Consider the following 14,078-nt stretch of genomic DNA (forward strand, 5'->3'; position numbering starts at 1 on the left):
TTATTTATTTATCATACTTATACCCCGCTCCTCAGCCAAAAAAGGCTCTCAGAGCGGCTTACACTTAGCAAAAAAGACAGTCCCTGCCCTCAGGCTTACAATCTAATAAAGACATGACACACAAGGAAAAGGAGTCAAGGAGGGAGGGAGGGAAGAGAGAGAAAGAGAGAGAGAGAGAGAGTCCAGCAGGAGCAGGCCCCGATGTTACTTCTGCCTGCTCCTGTCCTCTCGGTCCTTCTTCTTCCCCACAGGGCCAAGATGGCAGTTTGCCCGGGGGGGGGGGGGGAAGAGTCCAGCAGGAGCAGGCCCCGATGTTACTTCTGCCTGCTCCTGTCCCCTCGGTCCTTCTTCTTCCCCACAGGGCCAAGATGGCAGTTTGCCCTGGGGGGGGGGGGGAAGAGTCCAGCAGGAGCAGGCCCCGATGTTACTTCTGCCTGCTCCTGTCCTCTCGGTCCTTCTTCTTCCCCACAGGGCCAAGATGGCAGTTTGCCCTGTGGGGGGGGGGGGGAAGAGTCCAGCAGGAGCAGGCCCCGATGTTACTTCTGCCTGCTCCTGTCCCCTCGGTCCTTCTGACCGAGTCCTCACATGCCTTCCTATTAAGAATAAGCATCAGCTGGTTTACAGCCCTGTGCTGGAAAAAGCCCACAAGCAGGACGTGAAGGCAACAGCTTTCTCCCACTGTGGTCCCCAGCCACTGGTATTCAGATACATGCTCCTACTGATCCTGGTAGCCCATAGCCATCACGACTAGTAACCGTTATCAGGTAGACGTATCCTCCGTGAGATTAGCCCCATTTCTCCTGGAATTGCTTTTTGGCGAAACAAGCCCACGCGTGGGTTTGTAAACAGTGGGGCGTTGATATCCTCTGCTCCCATTCGTGGAGCCCAGCATTCCCCAACTTCTTGCCATCCAGATGTGTTATGAGAGGTGCCATCCAACACATCTGGAGGGGACCAGGTTGAGGAAGGGTGACACAGCTGGTTGGGAAGGGCTCAGGATCAGGTTGTTATTTTCACGCCGCCTCGTTAAAGTTCACCACCAAGCACAGCCATTTTATCATGGGCCTACTCCATAGTAGCTATTCTCCGGGAAGAGGCTTTGGTTCTTCTGTCTGTCTGTCCCTCTTTCTGTCTGTCTGTCCCTCTTTCTGGGGCTCTTTCTCTAAGTTACCTACAGTTTCAACACAGTATCTGACTCTCATGTTTCAGGGAGCCCTCTCACTGAACGTGGAGTAACGTCACCCAGTAGCTACGTGTCCTTCGTTGCCGCGGATGCTGATAACCCTGTTACCACGGAAGTGGTTGAAAATACAGATTCGCCTGTTTGGGGCTTTCAGCAGCAGACCAGGTACGTAAGAGGACCCTTGATGGGTTTGTCTTCTCAGAGTGGCAGTCTGCGCTGCCTAAGCGGTCAGTCGGATTAGCTCCCTTCCTCTGACAGAGCCTCAGCGGGGAAGAATTTCTCCCATCACGGCAATGGCAGCCATACTAAAAACAGAACTGTGCCATTACGTGAGTCTCCAAATCCCACCCTGTCACTTCTCCACTGCCAAGCCATGCTGGGCGAGAGCAACGTGCAGCAAAACAGCAGCTGGCAGGAGGAGAGATACTTCGAATCATAGAATAGCAGAGTTGAAAGGGGCCTACAAGGCCATCGAGTCCAACCCCCTGCTCAATGCAGGAATCCACCCTAAAGCATCCCTGACAGATGGCTGCCCAGCTGCATCTTGAAGGCCTCTAGGGTAGGAGAGCCCACCACCTCCCTAGGTAACTGGTTCCATTGTCGTACTGCTCTAACAGTCAGGAAGTTTTTCCTGATGTCCAGCCGGAATCTGGCTTCTTTTAACTTGAGCCCATTATTCCATGTCATGCACTCTGGGAGGATCAAGAAGGGAGGAAGGATCAAAGGAAGTGAGGCAGGTGGCTACTAGGAGGAGGGCTTTCTCCGCTGTGGCACCCCGGTTGTGGAACGAGCTCCCCAGAGAGGTCCGCTTGGCGCCTACACTATACTGCTTTCGTCGCCAGCTGAAGACCTTTTTATTCACTCAGTATTTTAACACTTAATTTTAACTTAAATTTAAATTTTACTGTTTTAACTCTGTATTTTAATCCTATATCAACTTTGCTGTGTGGTTTTATCCTGGTTGCGCTTTTTATACTGTATTTCGTAATTGTGTTTTAAACTGTTGGGTGTTTTACTGTGGTTTTAATTTTTGTGAACCGCCCAGAGAGCTTCGGTTATTGGGCAGTATAAAAATGTAATAAATAAATAAATAAATAAATAAATCCTGGCCCTCCTCTGTGGGACAACCTTTCAAGTATGTGAAGAGTGCTCTCATGTCTCCCCTCCATCTTCTCTTCTCCAGGCTAAACCTGCCCAGTTCTTTCAGGCTCTCTTCATAGGGCTTTGTTTCCAGACCCCTGACCATCCTGGTTGCCCTCCTCTGAACACGCTCCAGCTTCACTTTTCCCACAGCCACCTCTTTCCCCAACAGCTTTCAGCGCCCACCGCCAAGCTTCCAGATTTCTGCTTGGCGTAGGTGGAAGTAGACGGGGAAAGCAGTGGGCTTTTAGTAACAAAGCTTGCCTGTTACTTACTATTATTATTATTATTATTATTATTTATTTATATAGCACCATCAATGTACATGGTGCTGTACAGATAACACAGTAAATAACAAGACCCTGCCGCATAGGCTTACAATCTAATAAGTTGTAGTAAACAATAAAGAGGGAAGGAGAATGCAAACAGGCACAGGGAAGTGTAAACAGGCACAGGGTAGGGCAAAACCAACAGTGTAAAGTCAGAACAAACTCAATATTTGAAGGCTATAGGGAAAAGAAAAGTTTTGAGCTGAGTCTTAAAAGCAGTGATTGAGTTTGTAGTTCTCAAGTGTTCTGGAAGAGCGTTCCAGGCGTAAGGGGCAGCAGAAGAAAAAGGACGAAGCCGAGTAAGGGAAGTGGAGGTCCTTGGGCAGGCGAGAAGCATGGCATCAGAGGAGCGGAGAGCCCGAGCGGGGCGATAGTGTGAGATGAGAGAGGAGAGATAGGCAGGAGCTAGGCAGTGAAGAGCTTTGAAGGTCAGTAGGAGAAGTTTATATTGGATTCTGAAGTGAATTGGAAGCCAATGAAGAGACTTCAGAAGTGGAGTGACATGGTCAGAGCGGCGGGCCAAGAAGATGATCTTAGCGGCAGAGTGGTGGACAGAGACCAGCGGACTGATGTGAGACGAAGGAAGGCCAGAGAGAAGAAGGTTGCAGTAGTCCAACCGAGAGATAACCAGTGCGTGAACGAGAGTCTTGGCAGAAGAGACAGACAAAAATGGTCGAATCCTGGCAATATTATACAGGAAGAAACGACAGGATTTAGCTACTGCCTCGATGTGCGGAGTAAAGGAGAGCGAGGAGTCAAATATAAAGCCAAGACTACGAGCTTCCTTGACTGGAGTAAGCGTGACATCGTTGACAGTAAGGGAGAATGAGAGGTGAGGAGAAGGTTTAGGAGGAAAAACTAGCAGTTCAGTCTTTGCCATGTTAAGTTTCAAACGACGATGAAGCAGCCAGGCTGAGATATCTGAAAGACATGCCGAGATACGATCGTGAACATCTGGAGAAAGTTCCGGAGATGAAAGATATAATTGTGTATCATCGGCATACAGGTGATATTGGAGGCCGTGAGATTGAATGAGCTTGCCCAAGGGCAGCATGTATAGAGAGAACAACAACGGGCCAAGCACCGAGCCTTGCGGAACCCCAACTGAAAGGGGAAAAGAGGAGGACGAGGTGCCGTTAGCCGACACGCTGAAAGAGCGACCCTCTAGATAGGAGGCGAACCAGTTATAGACAGAGCCACAGAGTCCAAGGTCGTGGAGGGAATCTAAGAGAAGATCGTGATCAACCGTGTCAAAGGCTGCGGTTAGATCAAGGAGAATAAGAACAGAATAATGGCCTTTAGACTTGGCAGTAAGAAGATCATTGGTGATCTTGGTAAGGGCTGTTTCAGTGGAATGCAAAGGACGGAAGCCAGATTGAAAGGGATCCAGAGCAGAGTTATTAGAGAGAAAGTCAAGACAACAAGAGTAGACCAGACGTTCCAGGATCTTTGAGACAAAGGGCAAGAGGGAGACAGGTCGGTAGTTAGACAGGGATAGTCGATCAAGAGTGGGTTTTTTGAGAATGGGAGAGACTGTAGCATGTTTAAAAGCAGAAGGAAATGAACCAGAGGACAGAGAAGAATTAATGATGTGAAGCAAGGACGGGAGGATAGCGGGGATAAGATTAATAAAGACGCGAGAGGGAATCGGATCACGGGAACAAGTGGAAGGCTTCGATGAGCGCAGTATTTTAGACAGTTCATCAGCTGAGACCGAAGGGAATGCCGAGAGAGTTGAAGGAGGAGCTGACAGGTGAGGGACAGGAGCTGGAAGCGGAGCAGAGTTGGCTAGATCGGAGCGTATAGTTTGGATTTTAGCATTGAAGAAAGAGGCAAAGTCGTTGGCAGACAGGGAGGCGGGGAGAGATGGCGGATTAGGCTTCAGAAGAGAATTGAAGGACGCGAAGAGCCGCTGAGGGTGCCTAGCATTTGACTGGATCAACGTTGAGTAGTGCTGCTGTTTGGCCAGTGAAATGGCAGAAGAGAAAGAGGAGAGAACAAATTTGTAGTGGACAAAGTCCGCCCAGTCCTTGGTCTTACGCCACAGGCGTTCGGCTGCCCGGGAACAAGAGCGAAGGTAGCGGAGGAAAGAGGTGAGCCACGGTTGGGGTTGAGAGGGGCGAACTATCCGAATTGTAGATGGAGCAAGATTATCAAGAGTTGAAGATAAGGAGGAGTTAAAGGAGGAGACGGCTGAGTCCAAGGAGACGGCTGTGTAGACAGAAGGAAGAGAGGAGGCTAAGGACTGAGAAAAAGCCTCGTAGTTGATAGAATGCAGGTCACGACAAGGGCGAGAAGCGGGACGTGAAGGAGGGGGATTGTGAGTAATATTGAAAGAGACTAGATGATGATCTGACAGAGGAAAGTCAGCGATAGAAAAGTCCAGGACAGAGCAGTTCCGAGTGAGGACAAGATCCAGACAGTGTCCAAGGGAATGTGTGGGTGCTTCAGACCAGAGCTTAAGATCGTAAGAGGAAGATAAGGAGCGAAATCGTAGAGCTGCAGCATCGTGAGGGTCATCTACATGGATATTGAAGTCACCTAAAATCAGAGTAGGAGAGTTGTCAGAGAGGAGAAAGGACAGCCACGAGTCGAGATCAGAGAGAAATTTAGAGGATGAGCCAGGGGGGCGGTAGAGAACTGCAACCCGCAGTCGCAGCGGAGTGAAGAGTCTCACCACATGTGCCTCAAAGGAGGAGAAACAGTGTGAAGGTGGGATGGGAAGAGGCTGGAACTGGCACAAACTCGATAATAAAAGACCCACACCACCACCTCGACCCTCTGGGCGACTCGAGTGAGAGAAAGAGAGTCCTCCAAGAGAGAGGGCAGCAGAGATGGCGGTGTCATGGGCAGGAAGCCAGGTTTCAGTAAGAGCAAGGAGGTGGAGAGATCTAGAGAAGAACAAGTCCTGGATGACAGGGGCCTTGGAAGCAATAGAGCGACAGTTCCATAAGGAGCATGAGAAAGGCAGCTGTGAGGGGGGGAGACACCGAATAGGAATTAGGTTGGGAGAGATGAGCTTGGAGCGAGCCATGGGGAACAGATATGGTGAGAAAGGAATTAGGAGAAGAAATGGGGAGAGAGATAGCAAGTAGGCAGGGAAGTAAGACATGCGCAGGACGGGGTCAGCCAGAAATGGCCTGGCCAAGACCAGTATCAGGAAGCAAGAAGGTAGGTACAGTGAAGTGCAGACAGATGGGGTAAGTTAAGGCAGTCACATTGCCAGACTAATAGCCCGACCGTGCAGGAGAGCATGTCTTGTAGCAGAGGTGGTGAAGACCGGTCCGGGGCTGGGGTTCTACCTCTGAGGTAAAGAGTTCCGTTTGGCGGCTTCACGCCCACGGGAGTATAGAGCCCATGGGCTACACAGGTGCGTCTCCCACCCAGATCTGGATGGACTGATTGATTACATTTATATACCGCCCCATAGCCAAAGCTCTCTGGGCGGTTTACAAAGGTTAAAAACAGTGAACGTTAAAAGCAAATATAAAAATTTAAAAGCATAAAAACAATAATATCCATTTAAAACAACTATTCTAGGGTCATTTAAAAACTCAGCATACATTGTTAACTGCCTGGGAGAAGAGAAAAGTCTTGACTTGGCACCGAAAAGATTACAATGTTGGTGCCAGGCGAGCCTCGTGGGGGAGATCAATCCGTAATCGGGGGGGGGGGGGGCACCACCGAAACGGCCCTCTCCCTTGTTGCTGTCCTCCGAGCTTCCCTCAGAGTAGGCACTCGGGGGAGGTCCTTGGATGTGGGCCAGAGCCACAGAACAAAGAATTCTTGGTCACCTGTTTAAATTTCTTTGTCAGAAGATTCTTTGACATTTGGGCAGGTGGGATTGATAATTATACTTAAGCATGCACATGCGCTCTCTCTCTCTCTCTCTCTCTCTCTCTCTCTCTCTCTCTCACACACACACACACACACACACACACACACACACTAAAAAATCAGTGTAGTGTAGTAGCCAAAGTGTTGGACTGGGAGTCGGGAGATCCGGGTTCCAGTCCCCACTCGGCCATGGAAACCCACTGGGTGACTTTGGGCCAGTCACAGATTCTCAGCCCAGCCTACCTCACAAGGTTGTTGTTGTGAGGATAAAACGGAGAGGAGGAGGATTATGTACGCCGCCTTGGGTTCCTTGGAGGAAAAAAGGCGAGATATAAATGTAATAAATAAATATAAATAAAACCCACAAACGTATTTTTTTTTCAAAGCCCTTGATTTTGTGGCTGTTGAACATGTACTGTGATAAATGAGCTGCCCTGTGTGTTTCAGCTCTTCTACAAACTTCTGTGGCTCTTGTCAGCAACCTGAAGCCATTTTCCTTAACTAGAACATTTTAAAAAAGAAGAAGTAAGAACAGCCCTTAATTAGAAAGGCGCGGGGGCATGTTTTTGCACTCAGCCCCCCTATCAGACTGTGAGAATGGCCATTTGGGCCTCCTGGACAGATGCCGTTTTCAGAAGACAAATACTCAGATGCACTGATGGTTTCATGGTGAGCCGTTTGTGTTCTGAGACGTCACGGCAATGTGGCAAGGTCGATTGCTCTGGAAACGAGAGCATTTGATACTACTCTGTCCCCAGTAACAGCTGCCCTACACCTGTCAAGGTTAACCTATATCAGGGTCCACCCCTGAATATATCTACTCTAATTAATCCTCAGGGGCTTAATACAAAGCCATGACCTCTTCCAACCACAGGATGAACATTTTTGACTCTTTTAAGAGTAATGGGGCGGTGGGGGGGATGTTCCATCGCTCCCTGTAATAGCATACTGAAGTGGTGAGTGCTGGGAGAAAGGCAACCAAAGCACGACCAGGAATGAAGATGATGATGATTTTATTTCTTACCCGCCTCTCCGTTCGGATCGAGGCGGGGAACAAGAGTAAGTATAAAATACTGATGAAAAACATAGTATACATTTTTAAAACTCTTCAAATCCTTAAAAGGTTGTCACACAGAGGAGGGCCAGGATCTCTTCTCGATCCTCCCAGAGTGCAGGACACGGAATAACGGGCTCAAGTTAAAGGAAGCCAGATTCCGGCTGGACATCAGGAAAAACTTCCTGACGGTTAGAGCAGTACGACAATGGAGCCAATTACCTACGGAGGTGGTGGGCTCTCCCACACTCGAGGCTTTCAAGAGGCAGCTGGACAACCATCTGTCAGGGATGCTTTAGGGTGGATTCCTGCATTGAGCAGGGGGTTGGACTTGATGGCCTTGTAGGCCCCTTCCAACTCTGCTATTCTATGATTCTATACTAAAGGCATCCTAAAATTCCCCCAGGTAGGCTTGCTGGAAGAGATCAGTCTTCATAGCTTTCTTAAATGGTAAAAGACTGTTAAGTTGACGAATCTCCTCCGGCAGCCATTCCACAGTCTGTGGAATGAAAGAAGAAAAGGTCCTCAGGGTAATACCTCTCAGCCTAATTTTGGCTAGCTGAAGGAAATTCTTCCCAGAGGACCATCTGCCAGAGATGCTTTAGGGTGGATTCCTGCATTGAGCAGGGGGTTGGACTCGATGGCCTTATAGGCCCCTTCCAACTCTACTATTCTATGATTCTATGACCTGAGTGTGCGGAGCGGATTGTATGGGAGAAGGCGATCCCGCAGGCAGCCTCGACCCAAACCATGTAGGGCTTTAAAGTTTAAACCAAAACTTTATACTTCGCCTGGAAACTAATTGGCAGCCAGAGAAGAGATTTTAAGACTGGTGTACTGTGGTCACCCCTAGGTGTACCGGTGACCAGCCTGGCTGCTATATTTTGAACTAATTGAAGTTTCCGAACTAGGCACAAAGGTAGCCCCATGTAGAGTGCATTGCAGAAGGCGCACCTCGAAGTTACCAGCGCGTGCCCTGGTAAACAATGAGGGGAGAGATTGGCACGTTCCATGGATATCCAAGGTTTTTAAAAACATACGTAGGTTTGGTAGGAGAAACTAAGTCGCGGGAGTGGGGGGAACTGAAATGGTCCCAATGAGGATTGATTATGCTCAGTAGCTCTGGAAGGTAGACTGAACTGGAAAAGGAAAACAGGGTGAGGAGGGCATGGCTGGCCGGATCAGGAGCACTCTTTTTAGGGGCGGGGATATACTGCTTCTTATTTCAAGTCCCACTTGTTCCTTAATGCTATTATTTATGTAGACCCGTCCACATGCATGATGCTTTACATAATGACAGCAGAAAGGTAGGCCCCTGCCTTGAGCTGCTGACGGTCTAAAACAGTGGTTCTCAACCTGGGGCACTCCAGATGTGTTGGACTGCATCTCCCAGAATGCCCCAGCCAGCAGAGCTGGCTGGGGCATTCTGGGAGTTGTAGTCCAACACATCTGGAGCGCCCCAGGTTGAGAACCACTGGTCTAAAACTTGAGTGGAGGAAAATAGAGAAGAAGAGGAAGAAGAGGAAGAATAAGCACCCAACTCTGATTTTTAGGTTTAGTTTCAGTGTAGGCCGAGGTTGAAGGAGTTTTATGCAGATCCCAGATCTCTTGAGATCCTCTCCCCATACACCAAGAGGACCGACTAGCTCTCCAGATCACACGTTGGAATTGCAGTAATGTCTTGTCCTGCTACAATTTAGGTGTGCTTTTTGATTCCGTTCTTCTATTTTTTGCAGACTCTCCAAAGAGCTTCTGTTGGACCCGCAGCAAACGCTTGTGTTTAAAGTGTGGCATAAAGCAGGTATTGTCTCTCTAATCGCAGTCACCTCATCACAGGCAACTCCCAAACACTTAAGGGGAAATGTGAATAAATCACAGTATGCAAAGCACGACTTCTGCACCTTTTCGTCTCGCAGCTCTTTAAAAGCAGCCAACGTGAAGAGAGTTTGTACAGCTTTCCTCAATCTGGTTGCCTGCCAGGTGTGTTGGACTACAACACCCATAACCCCCAGCCAGCATGCCTATTGAGGAAGGGCTCTGTAGTTCAGAGATTGAGCCATGAAGCGGAACGCCTGACCTCTGCCAGGAGCTCAGCGGATCGCCCTCATCAGCTCATATAGAATCATAGAATAGCAGAGTTGGAATGGGCCTACAAGGCCATCGAGTCCAACCCCCTGCTTAATGCAGGAATCCACCCTGAGGCCTGAGGGGAGACATGCTAGCACTCTTCAAATAGGTTGTCACACAGAGGAGGGCCAGGATCTCTTCTCGATCTTCCCAGAGTGCAGGACACGGAATAATGGGCTGAAGTTACAGGAAGCCAGATTCCAACTGGAAATCAGGAAAAACTTTCTGGCTGTTAGAGCAGTACGACAATGGAATCAGTTACCTAGGGAGGTGGTGGGCTCTCCCACACTGGAAGCCTTCAAGAGGCAGCTGGACAAGCATCTGTCAGGGATGCTGTAGGGTGGATTCCTGCACTGAGCAGGGGGTTGGACTCGATGGCCTTAGAGGCCCCTTCCAACTCTACCATTCCATGATTCTGTGATTCTATGACTAAGACTTCGCTCCGGCCACTAAAAGTCAGTATGCAAGCTGTCCTGGTGGCCCACTCAGTTTGCCTGGCCCTGCTAGGCTCTTCCACAGGCTCGGTTCCTGCCCGGGGAGCCGTTTCACCTCAAACCTAACCCGAGGATTAACCCCACCCCAAACGTACCACTTTGACTTCCCTCCGGCCACTTAATAATGCAAGCCATTATTGTGGCCCGCTCTGTCTGTGCGGCCCTGCTAGGCTCTGTCATGGTACTGGTTCCTGCCCTGAGAGCCAGACCTCCTCCACCCTAACTCTAACCTGAGAATTAGCCCCAATCCTGACATGCTCCTGAGACCTTCAGCCACTAAAAGTCACTATGCGCGTCGTTCTGGTGGCCCACTCAGCCTGCCTGTCCCTGAACGGCGATGACCACGGGGACTCCCCTGCGCACAACTCACTTTGCCCATTTAGAGGGGGAGCAGCACACAGGGGGATCCCGCCGTTTCTCTCTGAGGCCGAGGCCAAGCTCTGGAGGCTCCGCACGCCAGATGTGGAACCCTGTGTAGCCCAGAACTTCCCCAGACATGAATTATTATTATTATTATTATTATTATTATTATTATTATTATTATTATTATTATATTTATTTGTATCCCGCCTTTCGCCCAATACTGGGCAAAGTTTAAAACCTACATTTTAAAACATAGGAAAAGAATTTATTTATTTATTTATTTATTTATTTATTACCTTTTTTTATACCGCCCAATAGCCGAAGCTCTCTGGGCGGTTCACAAAAATTAAAACCATCATAAAACAACCAACAGGTTAAAAACACAAATACAAAATACAATATAAAAAGCACAACCAGGATAAAACCACGCAGCAAGATTGATATAAGGTTAAAATACAGAGTTAAAACAGTATAATTTAAATTTAAGTTAAAATTAAGTGTTAAAATACTGAGTGAATAAAAAGGTCTTCAGCTGGCAACGAAAGGAGTACAGTGTAGGCGCCAGGCGGACCTCTCTGGGGAGCTCATTCCACAACCAGGGTGCCACAGCGGAGAAAGCCCTCCTCCTAGTAGCCACCTGCCTCACTTCCTTTGGCAGGGGCTCACGGAGAAGGGCGCCTGTAGATGATCTTAAGGTCCGGGCGGGTACATATGGGAGGAGGCGTTCCTTCAAATAACCTGTCCCCAAACCATTTAGGGCTTTAAATGTCAATACCAGCACTTTGAATCGGGCCCAGACCTGGACTGGCAGCCAATGAAGTTGTAAAAGGACTGGCGTAATGTGACCTTGCCGGCCAGTCCCTGTTAGTAAACGGGCTGCCCTGTTTTGTACCAGCTGAAGCTTCCGGACCGTTTTCAAAGGCAGCCCCACATATAATGCATTACAGTAATCCAAACGTAATAAATAATGTAATAAATAAATCAATAAATTAATTAATAAGTTAAAATACACAACAAAATTATGTCATTAACCTAGATGGAGGACCAAATTACTCTCCAAAGGCCTGCTGGGACAAACAAGTTTTAGCCTGCTTCCGAAAGCACATCAGGGAGGGAGCCAGTCTAGCTTCCCTGGGAAGAGAGTTCCACAGCACTGGAGCAACCACCGAGAAGGCCCTCTTCTCCCACGTTCCCACCAAGCGCGCCTGTGAATGTGGTGGGACTGAAAGAAGGGCTTCTCCAGAAGATCTCAAAGCACGGGCAGGCTCATAAGGGAGAAGACGGTCTTTCAAAAATCTAGCAAAAGTCCAGGCTGCCAGAGCAGTGCGGTCTTTGGTTTCTTTCCTAACATGGCCAAGTTCTCTTAGTCTTAGGCAGATTATTTGCGTTTTGGCGTTTCGATCCCTCTTCTCACTGCCATTAAACAGCATTTTAAAAGTCTTGAACAGGTGACATTTCCAGGCAAAAAGAAACAAGCGCTCTCCCCCATCCCACCCATCAAGCTCCATTTTTCCTTTGTTTCTTATATGTCCAGATCTGTGTGCCGGGCTTGTTTGGCTGTTACTCTACGCCCGTAAAGAACGAAAGAAAATCAAAGCATGTTTTATTTATTTATCTATATTTATTTAAAACATTTCTTGGCCGCCTTTCAGGACGGAAGCCCTCCCAAGGCAGCTTACAGCAATAAACTATTAAAACAGTTTAGATATTAAAAGCAGTAAAAATATAAACACAATAAATTAGCAATAAAAGATCACATTACGCCAGTCTTTTTACAACTTCATTGGCTGCCAGTCTAGGTCCGGGCCCAATTCAAAGTGCTGGTATTGACATTTAAAGCCCTAAACGGCTTGGGGCCAGGTTGTTTGAAGGAACGCCTGCCCGGACCTTAAGATCATCCACAGGGGTCCTTCTCCGTGAGCCCCTGCCAAAGGAAGTGAGGCAGGTGGCTACTAGGAGCAGGGCCTTCTCCGCTGTGGCACCCCGGCTGTGGAATGAGCTCCCCAGAGAGGTCCGCCTGGCGCCTACACTGTCCTCCTTTCGTCGCCAGCTGAAGACCTTTTTATTCTCTCAGTATTTTAACACTTAATTTTAACTTAAATTTAAATTTTACTGTTCTAACTCTGTATTTTAATCTTATATCAATTTTTGCTGCGTGGTTTCATCCTGGTTGTGCTTTTGATACTGTATTTTGTATTTGTGCTTTTAACTTGTTGGTTGTTTTATTATGGTTTTAATTTTTGTGAACCGCCCAGAGAGCCTTGGCTATGGGGCGGTATAAAAATGTAATAAATAAATAAATAAAATAAAATAAAAGCCAACGATAAAACTAGCAGCCATGGCAACAGCAGCAGTCATGTCAAGAGAAGGCCAGGGTAAAATAAGTTTTCAAGGCCTTCTTAAAAACCTGCAGTGACGGAGCACGGCGGTCCTCCAATGGCAGCTTGTTCTAAAAGTGTGGGGCCACTACAGAGAAGGCCCTCTCTTGTTCAGGAGTTTGGTGTCATTCTAATAGTGAAGATACACAGAAGGCCTTCTCGTGTGCAGGAGAAAGCATCCTCCTGCTTCCTCCAGGGTTCTCCATCCATCACTTGGGGCCTTTTAGGCAAACCTTTGCAGCCCTGTCCTCGCCAGGGCACCTCTTCCTGCCACTGCAAGTGCTCATTCTCCCACAATTTCAGATTCTGCCGTGTTAGCGAAGATTCTACCTCAACACCAGCAAATCTGTGCACTCCCAACAAGAGAATTCACCCTTGTCAACATTTCTTCAGTCCAAAATGCAAATTTCAGCTTACAGGAGGGGATGGTCCAATCAGTAGTCATTTATGTGCTGCCAGAAGGATGATCTGTTGCCTGCTTATTGATTAATTGATGATGATGATAATGATTTTTATTTTTATCCCCCTTAATGCTGGGCCTCAAGGCGGCCTTACAAAGTTTAAAACATATATTTTGGGGGTGGGGGGAACAAAACCATAAACGTTTAAAATACGCAACAAAATTATAAGACGTTAACATAATTATTTATCATTTTTAATCTGCTCAGTAAGCAAAGGTATCTGGGCAGATTACGTTTTCGCACCGACACCCATGGAAGATTGAATAACAGAAAGAGCGTTTCAAAGGAAAGCTGCAGGCGGTCTCCTTTCTGTGCCCTTGAATGCTCCTGAGCAATGCAAAGGAGAATATACTGGCCTGACTACGGCAGGGCTTAGAAGAGTGCTGCATACAAACAGCCCTGATTGTAGAACTATGTTCAGACAGCCTTGGGGCTTCCAGTTATTTCAGTCTCCACCTGGGGGCACTCGTGTGATCAGTTTGAAAAGTCTTATCCACGCACAGAGACCGTAATGCTGGAAGTGGCTGTGAAAGAGATAAAAGGGAGATGGCGAAGGATGAGAATGACAATACTCCTACCTACCGGTGGTGGTGGTGGTGGTGGTGGTGGTGGTGGTGGTGGTGGTGGTGGAGGAGGAGGAGGAGGAGGAGGAGGAGGAGGAGGAGACAAGCAGAAGAAGAAGAAAAAGAAGACAACAAGAACAAGAAGACAA

The 14,078-nt window shown here is 48.0% G+C and overlaps 1 protein-coding gene across 1 annotated transcript in view; it reads left to right on the plus strand.

Annotated features, from left to right (window-relative positions):
* The window catches only part of C2CD3 (C2 domain containing 3 centriole elongation regulator), a 104,864-nt gene that overhangs the window by 58,759 nt on the left and 32,027 nt on the right, over positions 1 to 14,078 (plus strand). The window contains exons 25-26 of the mRNA XM_063127307.1: positions 1,210 to 1,348; positions 9,280 to 9,344. Coding sequence (XP_062983377.1) covers positions 1,210 to 1,348; positions 9,280 to 9,344 — 204 coding nt within the window. The remainder of the gene's footprint in view (positions 1 to 1,209; positions 1,349 to 9,279; positions 9,345 to 14,078) is intronic.

The sequence above is a fragment of the Elgaria multicarinata genome, chromosome 5 (assembly GCF_023053635.1).
Source record: "Elgaria multicarinata webbii isolate HBS135686 ecotype San Diego chromosome 5, rElgMul1.1.pri, whole genome shotgun sequence".
Classification (NCBI taxonomy): domain Eukaryota; kingdom Metazoa; phylum Chordata; class Lepidosauria; order Squamata; family Anguidae; genus Elgaria; species Elgaria multicarinata.